The following is a 25,390-nucleotide window of genomic DNA, read 5'->3' as shown; positions in this document are numbered from 1 at the left end:
TTAGGTTTTGGTTACACTTTATTTGTGTCTTTGTTAAAGTGCAATTATACATTTAATTAATGAGTAATATGAATTAAGTAAAGTATAGGGTTAAGGTTAGGATTAGGGCTAGTTGCATTATGCATACTGATTTGTAACGTGTAACAAAGACTGTGAAATAGTGTTACCTATTACCTAAAAAAGGCGATTATTTCCCCTGCTTCTATACTAAATTTGTCTATAAAAAGAATTTTTTACAAGATTTTTCATCCCTGTGTGTCTTGTGTATTCAGCATTTATAAAAAAAAAAAAAAAATTGCAGGAATACCATTATAATAAAATTGATTTCGAGGGTAAACAAATACGCGACTGAAAAAATAAGAGAGAGGCCGTTTGAGAGCAGTTTACATAACCTATAATTGCGAAAATAATGTAAAAAGTGCATCAAATTCAATTCTGCGGTCCATGCTCTTTTTTGGTCTGTCCTTACTCATTCTCTGATTTACTTGGCTGGTGCAGTCCTCTTTCCTTTCCCTTAAGCCCCAATTTATCATTCTGTTTCTCTCTTCTCCGCTCCTCTGTTCTGTATCCCCGTTGTTCCCCCAGGCCCCATGCTAGTCACACCCTGACACAAGAATCAAAGAGTTCTTCTAACCTCTTCGCTCCCTTTTCATCATTTTATCATTACATCCCTCTGTCATCCAGCCATGCAGAGTACTTCTGATGGTATTGTTCCCAAAGAAAATGACACTTTTGGTGAAAATCACGCATACACACACACTTTGGATCACTACAACATTCGGGGTCAACATGAGGCTCTGATGTTTTCAAAGAGCAGGGTCTGGACAGTGGAAAGGTCACAGAGTCGGTTTCAGTTACTAGTATATGCTCTCCTGTCCTATAGCTGAGACAGGAAAACTCACAACTCTGTGCCATACAGCAGCTTTTACAGGAGTAATTCCTGTTAAAGGAACCTCTTGTTGTTCCAAACCTGTGTTGTTGTTTTTTTTTTAAAGGATTTTAAATGCTGCTCTTTTTTTTGGAACATGACATTTTAAGATTTAGATTTCTGTTTAAATCTCATTTTCCATTATGTTTGTCAGACAAAGCTATTGTATGGCTTGTGCACTACTTTAATGGTGCTCAGTTAGTTTTGTCTATTTGCATTTTCTCAGTGGCCATGCAGGGAGGCAGTTCCTCTCAATCAATAAATCAATTAATCAATCAATCAATAGCTGACCAACATTTCAGTAGTAAATTATGCATCAAAAATGTCTGGTGCCGATTTATTGTAATAAACATTCAAAAACAAATAAACAAATATGTTTTTTTATTTTTAAAAATCAGTCATTTGAGCATGGGATCAGGAAATTGTACCTTATTTCGTAAAACCACATGTCACTGATTTAGCCCTTTTGGAGGCTGACTATTGTGAACCATATCAAATTACTAACTGTTATTGTGCTACATGAAAATTCATAATTTTCCATTTCCACAGAAAATAACATCATACATGTTTGTATCAACATGAGGGGGAGTAAATGATTACAGATTTTTCATTTCTGGTTGAACTATTCCTTTCACAGCCATGCTTTTCATATCAGTCTGCCTCATCTCTGATGTTATTGTTACTGGAAAATACATATTTCTTTAAGACATTTCCCAAAGCAAGGCCTTATCTGTTTCTTGAAAACAGACTTTAACTTTAACCCAGAGGACCCTTTGAATATTCACTAACTTCTGGATTTTAGGTGTTAGAGTATAGCTAAAGCAATGCTTGTGCATAGCCGGTGTCTATGTGAACTTTGAAGTGCAAAGAGTCACTTCAGGCGTCATGAGAAAGGCAGTTTAATACATTGCTGTGCTGTCATGACCCAAGAATAGCACAAAATAACAGTAATGAATGACACAGCTGAATATATCACACCGCATCCTCTCCCTCCAACACAAAAGCTCCACCTCCTGTCTTCTCTCTCATATTCTTTCATCTCTTTGCCCTACTCCATTTCCCAAGCCCCTCTCCTCTTATCGGGTTCGATAACGCGCTCTCTCTCCCGCGCACCCAACTCTTTCCCTGAGAAAAGTGAAGCAGCTGTTTTGCTCCAGCTATCCCAGGAATGCCTGTTTGAAACCAAGTGTGGGCTTAGAGACTATTTCCAAAGGGACACACAAATACATTGTCTAAACCGATGGAAGAGCTAGAAACAAGTAGCCTACATGTCAATCACACAAAACCTGTAATCTATAGCCAACAACACGTTATATGTTTACACCCCACGTTTTGTGCAAGAGTAAGTTATAGGCTACTACATATTTATAGAGCATCAAAACAGCCCTGTGAAATCTTATTCTTAAACTAATCTCGCATAATTTTTTATTCAAAGTATCACCTTTTTTAGAATTAGCCGTTGGTATACCGTGTAGCCTAAAAGTCTTACTCGTCTCTTGGCTGTATGTGTTCACTCCAGTAGCACTTTACTCGTTTGGGAAGAGAGAGGAGAGGGGAGGGGCGCACGGTCACCTTTTGTGCAAATATATCAGCCAAGTCACTGCCATCCGCATCAGATTTCTTGCGCCAAGAAGGACGGGGGAGCGCACTAGACTGCTGTGTGTGAGCGCGAAGGAGCTGTACCGAGACGAGACGCTGCAGACAAATACAACGACGCGACGCGAAACAAAGCCGCCAAGTTAAAACGCAACTATGGAGAGAACGATGTTGGGACGGTTCGGGGTTTCCTGCACCTTGCTTGCTGTAGCGCTGCAAGGTAAGGAGGCTACAAATGAGAATAGGCTACTTAGAAAATTTGCGATTTTACTATAGGCTAATTAAAAGCATAAATTATTGTTTTGTTTAACCAATCGCAAGCTTTACTTAATAATTTTCAGTGAATAACCGTAAATGGCTTGTTTGAATGTGGAGTAAATTAAGCGCAGGTTACTTTTCTGTTGGTTCTTGGAACAACCTGTTACCGTGAGCGCAAGTTAAAGTGTCGAAAGGAACTTTAGGGGGGACGTATTATACAGGTTATTTTGTGGCTGTCGGCGTCTATGAGGGTATGTTGCTCATGTTTAAGTCAGGGAATGGTTCAAGGGTTAACCTGGACTGGTCTTGGGTCTTTGAGGAGGGGAGGGTCGCTCCTGCTCCGCGCGCGCAGTCGCCGGATAGACGCGCTTGCTTTCATCCGAGTTCAAGTGTGCGGCTGCCAGACTCCAAATTCATATCACGTCAGTATGATTATTAGTACGCGTTATTGATATGTGGATTTACAACCTCATTCTTAGATTTTTTTGAAATCAGATATAATGGCTTAAATGAAATCTTTGTTAACTCGTGTTTACAATGCGGCTAACAATTTTCGACATTTAAAACTATAGTTAAACTATTTATTGAATTTATTACAGAAATCTTGTGTAGATGTAAAACTACCAGAATTGTGTGCTTCTGTGCCATTATTATGTAGCCTACAATACAAATACCAGAGTTAAAATATGGGTGTATATGCATGAAAAAAAAAAAAATTCTGTGACAAATACACTGCAAAATCAATTTCTGATGAACGCAACTATCAATTTTCCTTTGTTAAATTATCTTTTTTTTTTCTTCAATTAACAATTTTATTAAGAGCCTGATAGAAGTCAAATAATATCTGTTAGTATTCTGTCAGAATATATGAACCTGCTTTGTGCTACCAAGGTCATTGGGCCGTAACTGTCTGCACCCTGCGGTTCAGTTAGTAGTTTTGTTCTGCTTTGAAGTGTTTGGCAGCCTATGACCAATAATGTTTCAGCACAGGGGCAACGTGGCCCCTCCTCTAGCTCCGCCTCAGACTGACCATCTTTACCACCTCTCTTACATATGTGTTGATGTATTACCACTTTTAAAATGAAGCCTAAATGCAAAGTAGTACACTGTTTGACTTGTGGATAAGATTTCATTTTGATACCAAATTTACATTTATGACAGACAATTTGACTTCAGTCAGTATTGAGAATCTATATGTTTTCCACTTTAACATGACTGTGAGTAAAAACACTCATATAAAGATGCTCCCTCTAAAAAAACTAAAAACTAAAAAACCCTCCAAGGCATACATTCTTCTCCATCCCAGAGGTACTTGTGTTTTATCTTTCTGTCTGCTCTTAAGGCTCTCTCTCGCTCCCCTCCCTTACTGTGTATCTGGTTCTTTCAGTGCTCTCACCTTCTTTCAGTTCTGCGGCTATCGGAAGTCCTTTTTTTTTTCTTTTTTTTTCTATCTTATCCCTCTGCACCATTCCATTGTTTGAGACTCCTCTCATGTCCAGAGTTTGAAAATACACGTGGAGCAACAGACAGATGAAGTGTTTCTTCTGATGAGCTCAGTCAAGTCTCCAGGCTGCTGCGTTGGTGTTGGATGCACTGATCAGTGATGCTTCTGTTGCTCTGAAAGCAGGTCCTGTGAGATCTTCTCCTCTGTAGCTGTTTTCTCTCTCTCTTTAACTCAAACGTCATTAAGAATTCACTTTTTGATGTCCATGTCCTTTAATTGGGCTGATCATGGGATCCGCAGTTACTTTCTTTTGATGCCAATATCTGTCAGATCTGATGCTCATACCTGTCCCACACGATCCGTGACTTCTCAGGCTCAGTGGGTTTGAAAATCGCTACACTTCCACAAACACTGCAGCATCTTCATGCATCCTTTGTGCGTGTCCTCAGGAAAACCCGTTTTGATGACTTTATCCTCTTTCCGGGCATACATTTCAATTGATCTGTAGCGTTTAACTGCCAAATGACAGCTGCTGGAACTCTGCCCGTTCATTTCAATTTGTTGCCTACCTCTCCCAGAGGTGTGCCAGCCTCTGCTAGAGCTTTCATATAATTTGCCTCATAATGGAAGTCTCAGTGATTAGCATTTAAAATGGTTCCCGTCCAGCCTCATATCGGAGCCACATGACCTTGTTACTGTAACCACCAGCACTGATACCAAAGCAATAACCTCTCAGGTGATATTTCAACAATATTATTTGCGTTTTCAATCCCTAGTTAAGTATCCTGAGGCGGTATTGGTGCAGCACCTTGGTGGCTGCTCATTTGATCGTGGTGGGATGTCAGTAGGTGGCGTAAAAAATTGTTGAGACAGCTTGTCAGCTGAGTTTTAAGGAGCCGCGCAGAAACAACACGCTTCCTTTCTTTGTCTATTTCCCCCAGTCATTTCCTTGCTTAAATTTTCTCCTCAGCAGAACCTCCCCAACCGCAGCGGCATCAAACGTGAGCACGCACACACATCACCCCCTGCAGCCGGCAGTAATTATTATGGAATTAGGAGGCTTCAAATTAAAACCTGCTCTTTGTGCCGGGCCAGCAGATAAAAGCCAATCTTATGTCTGAGGTTGCTTCTGCGAGCTCAAAGCTCCTATAGATATCCATCCACACACACCTGGCATAAAGCTAGTCACGCACACCTGTGTCAACCCACACGTTGTGTAACTGTTCAAACCAAGGTGCTAATTTGGCCGGTGATGATGATAGCGGTGGAAAGAGGCGGTAGAGTGTGTGATTTGGCTCTCTGCTGTGGGCCCCAGTCTCTCGGATCAGCTTTGTGATTCATGCCCGTGAGGAGGGGGGGAGTCACTGCTTGGAATGAGAAGCATTCAGCAGGGGACAGGTTACATCTCGCCCCCTGACTCTTCAACCCCCCAGATTCTCTCTCTTTCTATCCCGTCTCTATTTCTCTGCCTCTCTTTCTTTCGGCACAGATGGACGCGCAGGCTGCCAGTGAAAGCAAGTCACGCAACCACAACACACATGGTTTTGATCCAAGATCACAATATGGCACTTTGGTGTTAGACCATAGATACTTTTGTACACATAGGTCACATTTTAGTGGTTTAACAGCCTCATGACCCTGTAGAATGTGGAAATTAGACTTAATTATCAAAAAATGCCATTTACAGATTGACAAAACTGTAGCTGCACCTGCAATCGCATACTATTTGATGAGGTACAGCATTTGAAGAACTCGCATGAAGAACTCACTTTGTGGTAAAAAAAAAAAAAAAAAGAATATAGAAAATGAAACGTTTTTTATTTAATGTTTTAAATTGAGGAAATTAAGACATCTCATCACGTGACCTACAGCATCAATTGCGTTGCTTCTGTGATTGGCATCATGGGATAGTAAAGTGTCCACAGTTTGCACAGTTCACAATCTCGGCAGAAGTATAGGGTCATTTTTGCCTATTCTTTTATATTGTGAATTCAGATATACTTCTCTTTTTATGTACGGTTTTTCACTTATGTTGTAGGGAAGTTTTTCACTTAGGGAAGTAGGTACATTCGGACACAGGGTGTTACTTCTTAGAAGAAAGTCTAAATGATTCATAACACCTTAAATTATAATCAAGAGTGTTTGGGCTTGTTTTAATTGTTCTGAGACCCATCATGAAAGCTTGTTTTTGGATTGGCAGCAGTTATTTTGGCAGCCGGTTTGAGGAAAGCTCACTGCTTGCTGGCACAAAGCAGCAGCAACCACATGGTCACTCTGAATGAGAGATACTAAGCAGCCCATCTTTCATCTTAATATCATCTAAACCCGTATTTCTTGATCTTTTTTGTCTTGGGTATCCCCACAACTATATCAGGAAAGCGCAAATACCCTTTTATCAACACCAAACCATAAATGTGTTACTTTTTTCACTTTTATATACAGTACGTTGGATATCATTTAGCATTATTTTTAATGTTATGAAGGTTGTCACTATTAAAGTATTTCACTTTTAAACTAAAACAATTGATTCCTCTATCTTTAATGAGACATCTGAGCTTGCTTGTGTTTGATTTTTAACAATTCTGATGGCAATCATGGATAAGCTTTATAATCATTTTGTATAGTATGTTTTATATGTTGTTGTTTTTTTGCGTAAGTACCTGGTTTAATGTGTTGGGAATTATTAAAGGGATAGTTGTGGCCCAGAAAATTGTAATTCTGTAATTTACTCCCTCATGTTGTTCCAAACCTGTATGACGTTCTTTCTTCTGTGGAACACAACATATTTTCAGAAATGGCTCCAGTTCTTTTTCCATGCCGTGATAGTCGATGTTGTTTTGGACCTGATTGTCTTTCATTAAATGAACAAAATTCTCTCAAATATCTTATTTTCTGTTCAACAGAAGAAACAGTCATACAGGTTGGGAACAAAAAAGATGAGTAAATGATGACGGAATTGTAATTTTTGAAGTGAATGTAAACGTATTGACTGATCTGATGCTGCTGCAGATGTTACACTACCAGACACACAACACACACTGAGAGTTTTAATGCTGTGGATTAGCTCTGTCTGGCTTGCTTCTGTGTATGTTAGTCTCTCTTTTTGTTTTCAGTAATGGCGGTGCTGTTTTCGATCAGTGGGTGACCATTGATGTTTTCTGTGATTTACGGTTGGTATTGTGCGTGCTCCGGCATAGATAACTGCCTCGTACACACACAGAGGTTGACCGAAAGGACAGACTGCATGTCTATATAGAATCTGTAATGCCAGGAAAGAATTTATTCACGCAGACCTGCTGAGCTCTTTCACTCAGAATTTATTACCAGTTCTGATTGAGTCATTCTTTTGTAAAAAAAGCAACATCTCTCTATCTCTCCTCCCCTCTTCTTCTCTGTCTGCACTCAAGCCCCCCACCAATCCTCCCATCTTTCATGAAATCTGGGTCCTGCCCAGTCCTTCAGCATTCAAACACTCTGCCCACACTACAAAGCATCCTGGCACGGCAGAAACAGAGATAGAGGAAGTTCGGTAGCCTGATGCCCTTTGATTTCTCCAAGGCTGCAGCTTCAAGGCTGTTATTAGTGGCATACAGGAAACAGTATGTGGAAGATATGGTGTGTGTGTATGGTGTGAGTGCGATGGCTGTTTTCTGTGAAGGATGTTGAAGTGGTCTGATACTAAAGTGGGGAGCCGAAGGATATGAGGCACAGTGAAAAGCTGCATCTGTGTGCTGGGGCATAGTGCTTTGAAGAATTGGTGCTTCAGAGGCTCTTTGGGGAGACGAGGTTAAGAGCGGCTGATCCATTTAGCTGTGGAGATTGTAAGGGCGATTGGCCGACGCAAATCCTGAGGCCTCTCACAGGCATTCTTAATGGATTCAGGGCTGATGGGTTTCCTTTTGGGGAAAATATCGTTTTTTAGCGAGGAACTTAGGTCATGCTATACTATCGGCCATCGTGTAGTACATTGCCGCATCTCCCTAAGCTCTATTATACCAGTATCGATTTAGAGATGGACATTAGTTGTTCTGCATTGATTTGTTTCTCCTAGCAGTGTTTTGGGATTTGGTTTACAAGAAATGCTTCATCTTGGCGCACTTCTACAGCTTGTCTTCTGTCATCGGTGATCTGTGGCTTAATTACATATAGGGCTGGGCAATAATAGCTTACAAAATGATATTTTACACAAACTATTTAATATTTAAATAAATATAAATATATATATATCATATTTTAAATATGAGGATTATAACAAAACACTTAACATGGTTAAAGTGTTTATCTGACAAAATAATTTGGCAAAAACAAAATCTCATAGGAAGACATACATTAACTGCAACATAATCAGTTATTAATTTTGGTTCTTGTTTCTTGTTTTTGCATAATTTCTTTGTATGACAGCCTGGCCAAAAATTATGTCTGAAGAATTTGGCATGTTTCATTGCGTTATCACAAATAAAACAACTGACTCCAAGCAAAGCTATACAGAATATGCTTACAAAATCTTTAACACCTTTTTAATAAGATTTGAATAAAGAGTGAAGATGTCAATTTTCCTAGGCCAGACATCATTTTTGTCCAGTAGGGCCTACCGTATAATAAAAAACTATATATTTTATTTACACTTTTTTTTTTTTTTTCACATGTATTTGGTTCTAGAATCTGATTGGAACTACTGTTGTTGTGTCACGAAATGTTGTTTTAAGAGTTTTTTTTAGGCAAGAATGTAGTTATTTAGACCTCAAATATGTGTCTAATATATAATCACAGTGCCTATTTTACAATCTGTTTAGACGCTTTCGCAGATGGGAGCTCCAGAACGTCAGCGGACGTTCAGCGCTCATGTAACCGCAGAGAACAGGGTCATCCAGCCAGTCCTTCGGGAATTTGCCGCTGGCTCTTATGTAGATAGTGGTTAAACATGAGATATAATTCATTTGGGGTAATCAATGGGCAATCTTTGGTCTAATTAATCTATAACTTGTTCCAGAAAATTAAGTTTCATAACTTTATGTTTAGGCTATATTTCACTTAAAATCCTGCTGCTTATTGTAAATTTGACTGAATTGTTTGCTTGTGTTTATTTCCTATTGTCTTTTATATGGCTATTGTTAATTTAGATATGGTTGTTCAATAAATATTATTTTATATAAATAAAATGCCGTATTTGGCATTGAGAAAGGAGTGATATGGACTTTATTAATACGCCATTAGGGCGGCAAAGACTGTCTTTACGAGTAGCCTAAGTCAGAACACGGAAGTTGTTTTAGCGCTGTTGCGGGAAAGTCAAAGACGAACAAATCGCTTTCCTCAGCGGACATTCAAACTGATTTTTGGATATAATATTATGGACATCGACCTGAATAATGAATGCTAAATCAGATGCAGGTAATACACTCGTTTAGTTGATCACAATTACTGTAGGCTACTAATACAACAAGCTTCAATAAAGCAACTCGATGTTCTTTCGTTTACTCTAAAGTGACGTTTTAGAATTAGTAAAGGAGGCTTGGGCTCAACTGTTTCTGTGCAAAAGAGGGGTTTTAAAGACACTCCTTTGTTGTTTCTTATATATTTAATCATGTTTGCCGTCGAACTGATATAGGCCTACAGCTACAGCCATTTCGCACTGCTATGAGTGTGATATTGCTCATATATATGTAGCCTATGTATAATATTTTATATTAAATTTAACATTTAAAATGTTTTAAAAGCCGTATATTATTAAATGTTAATATCTTTTCTTTAATTGATTTGCTTTTAAATAGTGATTTTGCAGCCATTGTTGCATTTCAAAATGTTAATGTTAAAAAAAGTTAAATATAATCAAGTCATTATTTTATTAAATGATTCACAGAAATGATTCACACTTATTAACTCTGATGACATCTGAAGTTTGCGAGTCTTAACACTTTCATATTTGCAGGTTGTGAAACTAGGGAAAATGACTATTGGTCCATTGGTCATTTGGTCACATCTCAGTTGGACCTCCATCGCACCTGGTTTAAACTATGCCAGCTTTACCTGATGTGACTGAAAACAAAGTCATGTTGAAAGAGTGCTTGTTTAAGAGCTCTTTAAACATCCTTTTCCTCACACAGACTGTGGCCATTGTCTTCATACTATCAGCTGGCAAACATTCCCTGGAGAACAGTCTTCTGACGCAAGGGAGAGAAAAGCCTTTATAGCCCTCAGCTTACGGCTGTTTGGTTAGTCGAGCGCACCCCCCAGGCTGAGCTATTCACTGCCCCGCACTCGACAGACCCTTCAAGATGTGGTCTTGCTGAAGATTACACACACACAAATACTATTTGTAATCCTGATCTTTTGTTTGCACTCACACCACCTGAAAAATATACACACAGATCGTTTAGTTACGAGAAATGTAAAAGTTTGGTTCTTGTTTGACACGTTACAATTTTGCTTATCACTGTTTAAATATTGAATCATAGTTCAGTGGGTGAAACTAGACATCCATGTTTTGTGTTTCCGACTGTGATTTATCATCAGCAATCTACTTCACAATCATTCTTTCTCCATTTTGCACAGTGTGGGCCTTTAACGTGAAGGACATTTTTTCCTTGAGACACTATTTTTATTTAAATCTGGTTAATGGTTAGCCGAGCATTGTTAACCTCTTCAACGAAAATGGACACTGTTTGACGAGCCGCATTGTTGATTTAATAGTGCTTGACCCGTGAAGCACCACAAGGCCCTCTGGTGAATTTAAAATAAATGAAGTGCATTTGGGAGTATGGTTATGTCTGAGCCGGTACATTATATTACATGATTGAAAAATGGTTTCTGGCCATTCAAATGTGTGAAAAAAAACATTTATAATATTTGCACATTACGTGGCCTGAGGGATTGTGTGCGAGTCAGACATTTGGGGAGGGTCTGAATGTCTGAGATTGGGGCTTCCCCGTTCACACGCTGAGATTGGGTGACCGATCACATTTCATTCAGGAGACACATGTTCAGGTGATTACCTGCGGGAGAAGAGTGTATCTCGCTTTACTCAACCTCAACCCCCACAGCCTACTCTGTCTCTGTAACACACACTTCGTTGTCCTGTATGCTGTAAAACCTGTGTGAACATGTGTTTAAATATGACCAGCACTAGAAGAAGTTATATAGCAAGGAGCTGAAGACTTATATTACCAACGTCTTGCTCTTGCTCTTTAAAAATTCACTTTCTTGATCAGTATTTTTGTCTCGGTTTCCACTGAGAATATGTAAACATCATTAAAACAACATGATAAATGTACTTCATTAGCAAAATTACAAACGACTTCATAAGACTTCAGAGTGTGTGTATATATATATATATATATATATATATATATATATATACTGTATATATCACACAACAGCTGTTTGGGGATTTTGAATGTTTTTTTTTTTTACAGAAATCTCTGTATCAATGTTGAAAACAGTTGTGCTGCTTAATATTTTTGTGGAAACCTTTCAGGATTCTTTGATTAATGAAAAGTTCAAAAGAACAGCATCTCTTTGAAATCTTTAACATTAAACTTAATAAATGTCTTAGCTATCACTTTTGATCAATTTAACACACCCTTGCTAATATATAGCCTTTTTTTTTTTTTTGCAAATAAAGAAAAATGAAATAAACGTAATTGTTTATCTTATGCAATCGTATGCAATTTTGCTTCTTAAATACATTTATCTGATTTTAAAGATGTTTATACATTTTCACTGGAAAACATGACTTATTATTTATTTTGGGATTGCTCTTAGGCTATTCTCTCTCCTTCGAAACTCTTCATCCCTGTAGATTAGCAAGCACTCTGCTTTAGTTTGTGGTTAATGAGTGTCCCTGGCTGATAGCTAATCAGGAAGGTGGTCTGATGGACCCCAAGGACCGCAGTGCCAACTCTAATTCTGTAGCCTTTCTGATTGACACACAGCTTGATAATCATATTCAGGCCTGCGGGGCTCCAGCATTGGTTCCCCCCCTTGCATAATCTCAACCAATCAGTGATTTCCCTGTACGGTATACCAGCATGACTGACAGCGAGCATGGCTACATTTCCAATTGAGTTTCAGGTTTCATACCTTGTCATTTCTTAAAGGTTGTAGCCATCCATTTGCTCTCAATTGAAATCTTATTAATGGACAGAAATTGGTTTTGGATGTAATTTTCATTTGCAGAGAACACAGATGAAATTTGTAAGATTCACATTATGCTTCAACTCTTTTGGGAAGGATATTTCTTTGCCAGTGCCAGGATCTCAGAAGATCATAATATACTGGTTTATTGAGTTTTGAGAACTAAAATGTAGCACAAATGAAAATCTTGTTATGTATTATCAAAGGATATGGACTTTGTGTGATCAAATTAAGCTTTCATGAGGGCCAGTAATTCTTTGTTTGCTGTCTATTCCTCACAGAGTCCAGAATCTCTTAAAATACAATTAAACAGACAATGGTGGCATTTGGCTTACGATGGATTAGTTCTGTTCGTTAAAAACATAGAAGCTCATGAAATGGTTCTGCGCTAAGACACACAGGGCTTTGACTCTTTAAGACAGACTTAATTAGACTGTTATTTTGGGAAGATGTCGACACGCACTGGAAGATAGAATCTGTTGGGCATATGTTTGAGGGACTTTGTTGGTGTTGTTGGTGTCTTTGGTCCTCCTCGTGTCTCATATGGGGTGTGGAACGCCCGCTGACAGTGGCGGCTGTGACTCCACACCTTGGCTGAACATTTTTGGGACAGCGGTCAGTCTAACCCCTCCGTTCCCTGCCAAGTAATCATGGTGACAGGCACGTGGAATTCCCTAGTCAATTAACAGTTGGAGTGGGAGTAGGAGTGGGCGTGTGGGCGCATATTGACTGGTGCAGTGGGGAGGGCTGATGGAGCGAGAACAGAGGACACATGTTCATTAAAATCATCCATCCTGGATCAGATGGTAGATCTGGAGATTTTTCCCTCCCTCCCCGTCTCTTTGAAATGCTTGTGTTGCCCGTTTGTGAGTGTGATACTGTACCTCATTGGGCTGAAGGCAACTTTCTCACACTGCTCTGCCCTTTCCTTTGTCCTTCATTCATTCTCACTCGCTTTGTTAACGTCTCTCTTTTTCCTTTGGGGGAAGCCCCTTTCCTTTTCTCTCTTTTTGTTTTTTCTCTTTTTAGCTGCTGTCTTCTGCAAATGGTGACATCATGTAAGTCATATAAGTCGTACATACAAGCCAGTATAATCAGAAGAGAAAATAAAATCCAATATGAGTAATTATCAAAATGCAGCTGATGGCTGTGGAATTCAGTTGCAGTTTTGCTTTGACATATATAACCTTGTATATTAAGATATTTTGAAGAATATGGGTAACCAAACAGTTGACGGGCCCCATTGACTTCTATGTAAAAGAAAAATCTATGAAAGTCAATTGGCACATTATTCAGCTTTGTCATCACAGGAATGCATTACATTTTAAAATATATTAAAATAACAGTTCTTTTAAATTGTAATAATATTTCACAATATTACTGTTTTACTGTAGCTTTAATTAAAGCAGCCTTGGTGAGCTTTTTTTTTTCTTTCTTTTTTTTTGAAAGAGACTGCTATCAAAAACTTTTTATGTTTTTGATAGACATTTAAACATTTAAACATTTAATGTCTTCTCACTTTCTGTATACATGTGACCACAAACACACACACACACACACACACACACACACACACACACACACACACACACATACACATGCTCTTGTACCTGTGCAGCAGTTAAAGGACAAGGCTACATTGTTAAGACATTCCTGGGGCTGCCGGAATGCAGGTATTAATGCGGAGTGATTAGACACAGCGAGAGAACAAGCGCAGAGAGGGCTGGGAGGGGGAAATGATAGAAAGGAAAAAAGAAGGACAGAGGTGCTGGATTGGGGGGAAACGAGGAGAGAAGGGAGTGATGGAGTTGGACAGATTGAGGTACAGAAAGGGAACATATTGCAGAATGAGGAGGAGACCTTGATTTAAGGAGAGGATTCTGTGTTAGTGAAGGTCAAGGTTCAATTCACCCAAATTTGAACATTGTGTCATGACTGACTGTGTTTTCAATGCTTTTTGGCATGCAGTTACTGTACAATGAACGGGAAATTAAACTTTCAAGCTTCAAAAGGTACCAAAAGCAATTAAAAGTATCAAACAAGTGACCCATGTGACTTGTGCATTTTATTCCAAATCTTCTGAAGCTGTAGTCTGTATGAGACTAAAATTTAAGTTATGCACTAAAAATCTTGACATATGCCCTAGCTCTCCTTTTTACGTTCATGAGAGTTGAGAATGAGAAGCGGTGATTTCTAACCTGTGAATGAATTATTTGAGTAGGATGTGTTGATCTGATTCACGAAACCTATCTCAATGATTTGTTCAGTCTGACTGGCTGAGTTTAAATCACAGACTCAATGATCCAGTTGAGTTGGTTTGCTTCTCACATTTTAAAGGACTTATATAGTGCATCAATCGAATTGACCGCTTTTATTTTACGTTCATGGTCCTTTTTGGAGCTTGAAGGCCCCAGTAACCATAGACTGTAACTGCAGAAAAAAGTCTTCAGAAATTATTTTGTGTTCCCCAGAAGAAGAAAAAAGTCACAGGTTTGGAATGATACGTCGGTGAGTAAATGATGGCAGAATGTTCATTTTGGGGGGAACCATCCCTTTAAGTTTAAGTGTGTTGACAGTGTTTGTGTTTCAGGAATGTGCTTTGACATAAATAATATTACAGTATGTATATGCATGTGTTGATATTAGAGGTGTAAATATGCATGTGTTGATATTAGAGGTGTCTCGGTGGTGCATTGCTATCAAAACAGGAGCTTGTGAAAATGGTCTTTTTTCATTCCAGAGAAGAGTTTGGATTTAACTGTATTTAAAAATAGGAAGTGGAATGCCTGGGAGGTCCCAGCATAACGATAGCAGTACCAGCTGGTGATCGGATCTGCCATGGATCTGTGAGAAAGGGAGGACGAGGGCGGGCAGGGGAAGGCGGGGGTTGCCTGTTGGTGCTTCCATGGTGAGGGCAGCATTGCCAACCAATGTCAGTCGTGCCATCTCTGCTATATGGCCAGGTGGCATCAACCAGCAACATGTCCTGGCATTAACTACTACACACCCCTTCCAACACACAAGGTGGTGTAATCAATGTCAAAGTCAACCTCCTCTACCCCATGATCTGCCCTCACCCCTCCTAGAATCCCCACCCATCTCTCCATCTGCTTCCTGTATGTGCTGGACAAATGGGTCCATCTAACATTTGTGGGTGTCCCATATCAAAAATTAGAAGCTTGCTGTTCAGAAAACTTTCCTTACCATAGCCCTTAGTCAGAATATATGCCACATTTAACACCAAACCCTTAATTTTAATGGTTGATTTAAAGCTAAAGTTTGTAATTACTTTGCCATTTTCAAATGTAGTTGCAAAAATAATAATCTTTTCCCCTCGTCTGTCATTTGTTAAACAGATAATCCAGCCCAACTCACAACTATTATATTATTTTACTTAAAAATGTTGTCATATGTATGACATTTTTTGTTTTCATGTATTTAAGATATGTAGGTATGTTACATATGACATCTACTAAGGTCTATGATTGGAACACTAATTAATGAACAGGCAAGATTGTATGCTCTTTTTTTCTCTTCTTTTCACTCTCTCTTGATCTTTCCATCTTTCTGTCTCTGGGAATGATAGTTTACAGTGTTGTGTAGAGCTCTAGATGGAGTGACAGAGAGGGAGTGAGACAGCTGGACACTCATGGCTCCAAAGATCAGCTTACACAAACTCACTGGCATGTCTGGTGGCAGTCTCCCTCTCTTTCTCTCCCAACGTCTCTTTCGTTCCACTTCTCTTATTTGCTTGGATCATTGCTCTGTTTCAGTCAAACAAACTCCCTACACACAAAGTGCTATGTGTTACGGTAGAGTTGGCATCTTGTGTTGGTTTGTCTGGAGTGGAGCTCAAGCCTGACATCAAACACACACCTAAACAATGAAGTCATGAAAACAGGACGAAACTGCTCTGGGGCAGTAACCGTGAGCCCTCTCAAACACACACATTTATAAAAACACGTTTTAAAGGCATGACTCCTCAAGCCCCTGCCGTGTCATTCATTTATAAAGAATGGAGCGGATCGCACATGGAAAAATCTAGAGGGTGCAGATTGAGTGACAGACAGGCAGAAACTGCCCCAACACCCTGCCCCCCTTCTCTCCCTCTGCACCCCGTTTTTAGGCGACAGATGGCTGTTTTCTACTCTTTTCTTCTGTCACTCTGTTCTGTCTTCCTCATACCTGCTTGAACATGGACGCCCCCCTCCAGCCTTGTAAACCCCTACCTTCAGCAAATATCCTAAAATCCACACTTTATCCAAGAGTTAGGACACAGCCTGGGGTGGTGCAATTTTCTCCAGGTGTGTTCCCTGTCGGAAAAAAACTAAGATGGAAGCTTTGTTTTGGAACATGCTAGTAGCTAGTCGAAGTTGATTCAAGCTAGTTATTTGCTGGTTGACAGGGTACTATGTATAACAAAACGGCAAAACAAAATTGCTAAAACTATAATAAAATCTCAAAATATAAAACCAAATGCTAATTAAAAATATTAATAAATACTATAATATACTATAAATATACTAAAATAACACTAATAACTACAGCAGTTATCATATTCCAAAACACAGCTACTAGTTTAAGTTAGATTCTCCAGTAGAGATTTAGTACCGATGTATGAAAGAGATATGCTGCATCCACGTATGCTTACTATAATAATATGTGAATATAGAATGTAGAAATCACAGTGTTAAAAACAAAACAAAAAAAAACCCCGGATGATACTACTTCCAGTAAGATTCTGGAGTGCACATTCAGTGGACACTTTACTATCTAATGATGCGTTTGGTTGGATGATGGATGAGTTGTGAAAGGCAGTGTAGCGACGCAACTGACGTTGGTAGATCACATGACACTGACAACATGGCGGATGTAGTACGTCTGAATTTCATTCATACATCGAAGTATGTTTCACACCAAATGTAGTACCAGACAGAATGTGTGACTTCAGACGCAGCTACAGTCTGCCTGTTGAATTGATTAAAAATCATAATAAATGTCTTTATGATGTATGGCCATTATGATCATTACTGTCTTTTAAATTGTTACAATTAATAGTATATAATCAAAGTATATATTGTTTTTGCAAGCTTACTGCCCATCTTACTATCTAGCACACTGCTAGCCGAGCTTAGCCTATTCTGCACAGAAATTTTTAGTTATTTTGTGTTCAGGCAATACAAACAGCTAACCCCTGGGGTCCTAGACAAATTGTTCATGACACAGTAGCTCTTTAGGGATTTAGTTACAGGTCTATTAGAGCAGAGAAAGACTAGTTTCCATGACTGACACTTTCCTCTCCTTCTTCCACACACTGTGCACAGCTCCAGTCACCTCGACTGTGTGTTTGAGTGATGATAAACCTTGACATGCCTTTTCATGTAAGATGTGTGTGTATTTGCCTACCTCGCCAGTCAGACAATGAATCACAGCACAGAAGAAAGACCGAGATTACATCACGCTCCTTTAATGTTTGTTTTTATCATGTTTTTCAAATACTTCTTATATTTGAGCTCTGTGTCACACTTTTACTTGTTATCATGTATGCGTTTGTGGAAGGTTCCCACTTTTTCATAATTTCTCTGGAAATTAATTTCAGTAAGAAGGATTTGCACCCACTGATAGTGTTGTTTATTTGCATGTGCTGTCTGCATCATAGTAGCACTCTTCAGGATTGTGCAAATTAGGTAACATGACAATAATATTTTTTTGAGTTGAAATACTGAGTGTGAAAGTGGCTGTTTAGCCACTTTACTCTACTTTTCCTTGTTTCTGAATTGCAAAAGAAACAATGGGACACAGAGGAGACAGCAGTAGCCTCTGTTCTTATCGCTCTCTTTCACCCAAGGTTCCAGCTCACTGCCCTCCACTACAGCTCTCTCCGACTATCCTTATCTGCACATGCTCAAGGTTCTGTCCGTCCTGCCAGAACAGTTGAAGCTGAGCAGCCTGTTCAATTTCATTCATTTTTTTTTTAATAGCTTTTCTCCTTATTGTTTTCCTTCTAGAATCAGATATCACTACCTCTGTTGCTAGAAGCCATAGTTTTAACATGGCTGCATTACACAATGACTTTCAAGGGGGGTTTGCTTTGGGGGTTGGAGGGCTGACGTTTCGGATGGCTGCCCCTAAACATAAAAGCAACTTGCTTTCTCTGTTTAAGCTTTTACTCTTCTGAACAGATCTGTATATTTACATTTGTATTGTTTTATTTAAGTCTGGTTTGTGGTCTTACATTTGTGGGTTTTTTTCAGCATTATTCAGCATTTCAGCATAGCATTTTTTCAGTAGGCTATTTGAAAAATACAAAGCTTCAATTCAGTAATACTCAAGATAATCTTCATGAGTCAGCTGTGTTATTAAATCTATTTATGATATACAATTCAATTTAACTTACAAAAATAGTTTTTTTGGTCCAGACTGAATTTTATGATTTAAGACAACCCCAACCTCTCAGTTTTGATGCTAATTCAAAAGAAAAGTGTTGGGAAATATTCCCTCCGGTCTGATAATTGTTTTACTCTCTCCGTTCCATTTGTAAGAACTGAACTGGGAAAAAGGGCTTTTATGTACGCAGCTCCATTTGAATGGAATTTACTCCAAACGAAATTGAAATTACAAACTCTGGTGCCTATGGAACATTTTAAATCTATTATTCGGTCACTCGAAGAAGACTCATTGATTTGCAATTAAGTGTTTTAATTGTATATTTGTTGTTTCAATCTGTAAGTTGTGACTGTAACTGCTGTCCATTCTTGGCCAGGACTCTCCTGTGAAAGAGATTTTTAATCTCAGAGAGATTTTCCTGGTTAAATAAAGGTAAAAACAACAACAATAACAACAACAAAAAAAAGTCCATTGAGGAATTTAAGCTTTATTTTCTGGAGTCAAGTTTGCAAAGTCTCTTTCTCTCTTTCTCTCTCTTGTTCTCTTCTTCTCTTCCTGTCAAGCTGGAATTCTGATTAAAGCGATAATTTGTCACCTGCCGCCCTAATGATATTTCTGGCAATGCTGGTTCTTCCTTCATGTCTTTGTTTCTCTTTACTCTTTGTCTTTAAACTTATCTGCTCCTCAGCAGACCATGAACTCCCCGGCCTGTCTCCTCCCCTCCGTCCTCTTCATGCCCGTGTTTATAAGTCTGTTTTGAGAAATTAGGCGCGTGGATGTATTGTCAGTTCTATCGGTGTGACGAGCAGTATTGTATCTGTATGTTTGTGTATTTATTGAGGAAGTAATGAATTAGTATTCCAGCTGACCTTGATCTGATTATTTACTCTGCCCTTGTCTGTCATTATCTTTGGTATGGGCAGAAAAGACGTACATTTAATTATTACATGCCACTCTGGAATACTTGATTCTGTTTGAACAATTGTCAAAAAAAGTCGAATGTGTGTGTATTTTGACATTAAACTGTACATTTGACCATTGTATGTGACAAAACAAAATCTTTACACTGTGTCTTTGTATGTAACCTCAATATAAAGTCAAAGACCTTAAGGATACAAGACACCAGCTGTGATGAATCCATATTATTTATCCATAAGGAAGGTAAATCAAGGAATGTTTTCAGTAGGTGGTGGAATGTCGGGAGTCAGATCTGAGGGGCGGATACGGAGATAAAGATGTGTTTACTGGCAACAGCATTAATGGAAGGTGGCGTGAGCAACAAGCAGCATCCCCAGAAATAGAGAAACCCTTTTGTATGATCATAAAAAGAGAGAATGATGCAATAATATGTACATCCGATCCTTATATCCTACCCACAGCCTTAAGGAACCCTAGTCTCCACATCCGACATTGAATGACAGATTTTAAACAGCCATGAGAGAATGTGTGTGTGATTATCTCAATCTGGGATGGTGTCATGGATTCCATGTGTGGTCCTCAGCATGATGTTTATGATGTTTTATTCCACCTCCCTCATTTTGTGTGTGTGTGTACTGACACTCCATTTTCATCTCCATTTTTGTGTTTACAGACTTTTCTGGCTCTTCTCATTAATTCTAGCGCTCTATCCCTGACGCTCCCCCCCCCATACTATCTCTCATCTCTTTAGTTCCTGGCTCCTGCAGGTTGAGACGTGTTATGTCTAATGCAGATAATGACCATTCTTCAGTTCACACGGCAGATCTCAATCTGTACCGCAGCTCGCACAGGCTGAGCTCTGCTCTGTTGTTAAACTTTTAATGTGCTTTTACTATTATTCACTAAAAAGTAGGTCTTTTAATGCTAGCTTTGGAGGGGAAATCTTTGAAATTCCATAGAATGGATTTAAATCCTTGCTCTTCATTAAGCTTCCTATGTTGCTAATTTGAACTAGTTTTATTAGACTGTTTTTTTTATCCTAAATACAAGTCAACATGAAACTTTGTTCAGCACCCAGCGTATGAGTGGGACAGGATATTCTCTAGAGCAGTTAATTTTTTCCTGATTCTTTTAGCACTCCATGGTCTCCGTCGTCTCACGTAATAAAGTCATTTAAACACCCATTTAATTTTTATAATCAGATGTATTTCAGAGCGAGGCAGAATATCCACAGAGAAAAATGTATTAACTAGAATTAATTAGGACTTGATTACACTATATACCATTTCATATACCAAATTAGAGCCAAATGGTTGGAGTGGAGAAGTAAAAAATTAAGCAAGACATTTGGTGTTAGGGAAAAGGTGAAGCGAGTTTAATCATTTGTATTAATGCACACTGCAGAAATGTCTAATAATAAATTAAATCGGGTGAAATTTGATTTCATGCTGACTTTAATGAGGGTTTTTATGTGGGGTGTTTTGTCTCTTCTGTGATGTCTTAACTCTGATCTCTGCTTTATAACTTTATAATAATGCAATCAATAAAGACAGGCCTGTGCATGACCTGACCTGACCTGACCCCACCCTAGACCCCGCCACCCATCTCAGTCCTCCATCCCGCCTCAGTCCATCTTAGGGGATACACCCTCCCCATCTATCTCTGTCCCCTTAGTGACTGTCCTACAAAGACAATTACCCCCTGCTTGTAAACTTGTTGACAGTCCATTGTTGTCCTCTCCACCCTTCAAATTTAGGGCTTTTCCCAGTGGATACAAAGCAGGAAGCATTTATTTTTTTCTGATTTGGTATGTATGTATAGTTATAGCCGACCCCTTTTTGCGACAGGGTGGAAAGGGCAAGTGGACGTGCTGGTTGAGTGTGTGTGTGTGTGTTAACAGACTGATATATTCCAGGGTTCTCATAATTGGACAGATTAGGTTTGAATATCCCATACAGATACACAGTGGAAATGCTTTGGTGAGCAACTCATGTGTCTACACTCGTCTATCCAATCTGTTCATCTGTGTCTCAGTGCTATCATCCTATCCGTTACATCAATATGAATGGAATTCAAACTTCTTTGCATTTATGTATGCGGTGTGTGGATTGTTGCTGCTCACATGACACAGAACTCAGAACTGACGCAGGTAATGAAAGCATGATAAACACATATTGTCCCAGCGCAGATAATGCAAAAACACACTTTAGAGAAAATGTTGAACATGTGAGTGTGTTATCTCATGTGTGCGTATTACATATGAGGCAAGATGTTAAAACAAAAGGCCTTTCCGGCACTCAACACGTACAAAAACACAAAGTAGTTTTTGTGTGTACTTTTTGTTTTTGTGTGTACTTCTCCACTACAAAAACACAAAGTAGTTTTTGTGTTGTGTTGGTAATCAGACTATATTAGTGGAGTGAATCGACAATTTCCCTTAAAGGGCACCTATTATGCCCCTTTTCACAAGATGTAAAATAAGTCTCTGATGTCCCCAGAGTGTGTATGTTAAGTTTTAGCTCAAAATACCCAACCGATAATTTCTTACAGCATGTTTCAATTGTCATTTTTAGGGCTCAGAAAAACGCACCGTTTTAGTGTGTATCCCTTTAAATGCAAATTAACTGCTGCTGCCGGCCCAGGGGGCGGAGCCTCACGAGCTCGCGCTAAGAGCCAGGACAATCTCATCTGATAATATCAAAACAGAAACTCTCAGTAGTGGTGTTCATTTCGACTCGGAGTCGGACAATAATGCCCACATAGACAGAGAATATATGCTGTATGGAGATAGAACAGGAATAGTTTAGTTTAATTACGGTTATTTGTCATCTGCTTTTATCCACTATTAATACAAGCCTGCTGCAGCAGACCCCGTCGGAATGATGACCAAAATATACTGATGAGTTCAATTAAGTTTATTCTACCTCACACAAAAGATGAAGCCTTAGTTTTACTCCAGAAAATCACTGTAAGAGCCGAACAAACACAGTATATAAGTGCACATTAAAGTCTTATCCATAAACTCTCTCTCTCTCCCTTTCATTATCATGGAACATACACAGCGAAATACACAAAACACTCGTTAGAACTAACAGTAAACAAATATACTGATACCTTTTCAGATACCTACACCTTTTCAGTGGGTGCTTAATCAACTGGTAAACTGTATATCCACGACTGGATGAGCTGTCATAAAGTGCGCGCTCTCACTTTCATTTTTGCCGTGATCAGTAACGTTAGGCCTGTCGCTCCGGAGACTGTAAGCTGGATCACGAACAGTACAGATCCATCCTCGAGTAACAACCAGAGTAAGTGAAGACTGCTAAGTTCATTTTTACATCCAACAACAAAACACCTCAATCGCTTTGGAGACATTCTTGTCTACAGTTGCTCCAGCATGGAAACAATGGCGGACTGTGTCCAGCTCACTCAGGATGGGTCTATGCTCAAACTGCAGTGTCAATCAACAGTCGTGGGAGGGGCCTGTGCAAAGTGACGTCACAATGCCCCGAATCTGAGAACAGCTCGTTCTGAGACAGTGCTTATGATTTATGGGGATTTAAAAAAAAGCACTTGGTGGATTTTTATCATTATAGGGTGGTTGTGTACACACACTGCCAACACACATTTATGTTCAAACACCATGTAAAAGTGAATTTTGCATAATAGGTGCCCTTTAAAGTCCACTAAAAGCATTCTGTAATCAGTTCACTCCATCATTGCTCCAGGTTTTCCATTTCCATTTCCTCTTCCTCGCTCACTTTGGGTTTATTCCTCTGTAAAGTTCTTTCAGGATGATTTTTTGTTTGTTTTATCAAATATCATGAGCACCAGACATATTAGCTAAAATCATCTTTGTGCAATTTCCGTACATTTGTGAGAGTGATGCGTTAATATGGTTATGAAACTGCTCCATTAACACTATTTAACCTGTAGTGATTTTTTGCTGATGTGCAATTGCATTATAGGCTGTTAACGTGTTAAGCATATGATGGAGAGGTAACAAAATGGTTTTAGAGTGAGATAAAACACAGGCATCTACATTTCATCATTATATGGCACTCTGGAATAGTCAGTCGCAGCATCCTCCGGTAAAATATTGTTGTAAATGACTATTAAACTGTATATTTGAATGTTATATATATTTTTAAATAATTACAAATAATGTTGTTTTTAATTTGTATTTTAATATTGCATTTATTTGCTCAGTTTGGTGGTAGCACCCTGTGGTCTCTTCACACATAAGCAAATCATATAGTGTGAACTCATACTATGAGTTATTTTATGTCTATTTATATATTTATTTGGTAAGTTGTCATCTAATTTACAGCATAATGTACTGTCAAACAGTCATTATTACTTCGACTTAAAGAAAAAAAAAAAAACACTAGCACAACCCTGCCTTCACTGCTCACATGCTCTGTTGCTAATATTTTGCATAATTAAGTTCAGTTCCCAACAAATTGAATTTCCTGCCAAAATGAATAAAGGTCTGCAAGGTCTCTGTGTCTGTGGTTGTGTGTTTTAGCATCCTCTGTGCTAGGTGACCCTCTGTTTTAATCAATCAAAGTGGCTCACAAGACCTTGACAGCTTGACACGGAGAGGATGAAACGAAAGGCAGTAGAAAGATGAGGAATGATGTGAATCTGTGCTGTAATTGCACAGGAGAGAAGTGGAATCATTAAAGATAGAGTGAGCTGCGCTAACAGGGATAAGATGGATAAGCTAGCCATGAGCTGCATCGATCCCTCTGTCATACTCTCTGACTTGTTTACACGCTCAGTGCCCTGAGTTACAGAGCTAGAGACACAAACCCCAAGCGCCTGTAAGACCGTGCCTCGTTACCCTCCACTTACTCACGGTCATTCAAGCATTATAAAGCTAATCCGCCCTAATAGGGAAAAGAGAGAGAGTGAAACAGAGGGCTTGGTATAGTAGTGAAGGAGAGCAAGCAAAATGGAGGGATAAAATGGAAGAGTGGTTTTATACTAGAGGCTTAGCTCTGTGTTTTTGCTTCGAGACACTGATAACCTGTACAGACAGTCCCGGGTGGTGATGGCATGTCATGTTTTGTCCCGCCAGTTTAAACCCAGCCATAATAATACATACAGTAAATCCCCTCCAAACACTGAAATACACTGATAAAAATCATTTGGGAAAGGAGAATAACAAGAAAATTTGCAAAAAAGTGAAATGGTATGGTATTATCATGTTTTTGACATAGTGGTACCATAATAATATCATGGATGGTATTCTTTAAGTTCAATGGAATATTAAAATAATGTAATATAATGTAATATATAATATTTCTTTTGGCAGATACGACAGTCATGTTATGTTACTGAACAATAACCAATATATGGATTCTTTTCACAGACTGTAATGACATGGTTGCACAGTTACTAAAATTGTAAAACTAGCAAAGTTTTTAATATTTTCATTGAAAAAATGTAACGTACATTTATAACACTATACTTTGTTTGTGGTCCATGCTTTTAAAAAAGTGACTACCCAACATAGTACCAAACCGTATTTAAATGAGTTAATCTCATTTGCATGTATAGACATGACAACTTTTTAAATTGAGGAGATAATACTTATTTTGCAATCCTAAATGCACATACAATGAACAGCTTTATTTTTATTTAACATTAACAAAGATTAATAAATACAGTAACAAATGTATTGCTCATTGTTAGTGGTTAATACATTAACTAATGTTAACTAT

The 25,390-nt window shown here is 38.7% G+C and overlaps 1 protein-coding gene across 3 annotated transcripts in view; it reads left to right on the top strand.

Moving 5' to 3' along the window:
- The first annotated feature begins 2,494 nt into the window (after window positions 1-2,494).
- Window positions 2,495-25,390, top strand: part of bcam (basal cell adhesion molecule (Lutheran blood group)) — a 49,448-nt gene continuing 26,552 nt past the window's right edge. For 2 of the 3 annotated variants that reach the window (XM_084386139.1, XM_084386138.1), the window contains exon 1: window positions 2,545-2,744. In XM_084386139.1, the coding sequence (XP_084242265.1) occupies window positions 2,681-2,744 (64 nt within the window). In that variant the 5' untranslated portion in view covers window positions 2,545-2,680. Of the gene's footprint in view, window positions 2,745-25,390 lie in introns of all 3 variants that reach the window. The other variant, XM_084386140.1, reaches the window with a different exon arrangement.

This window comes from Rutilus rutilus (assembly GCF_951802725.1).
Source record: "Rutilus rutilus genome assembly, chromosome: 17".
Lineage (NCBI taxonomy): Eukaryota > Metazoa > Chordata > Actinopteri > Cypriniformes > Leuciscidae > Rutilus > Rutilus rutilus.
The sequence above is the reverse complement of the archived record's forward strand: the minus strand, read 5'-3'. Positions and strand labels throughout refer to the sequence as shown.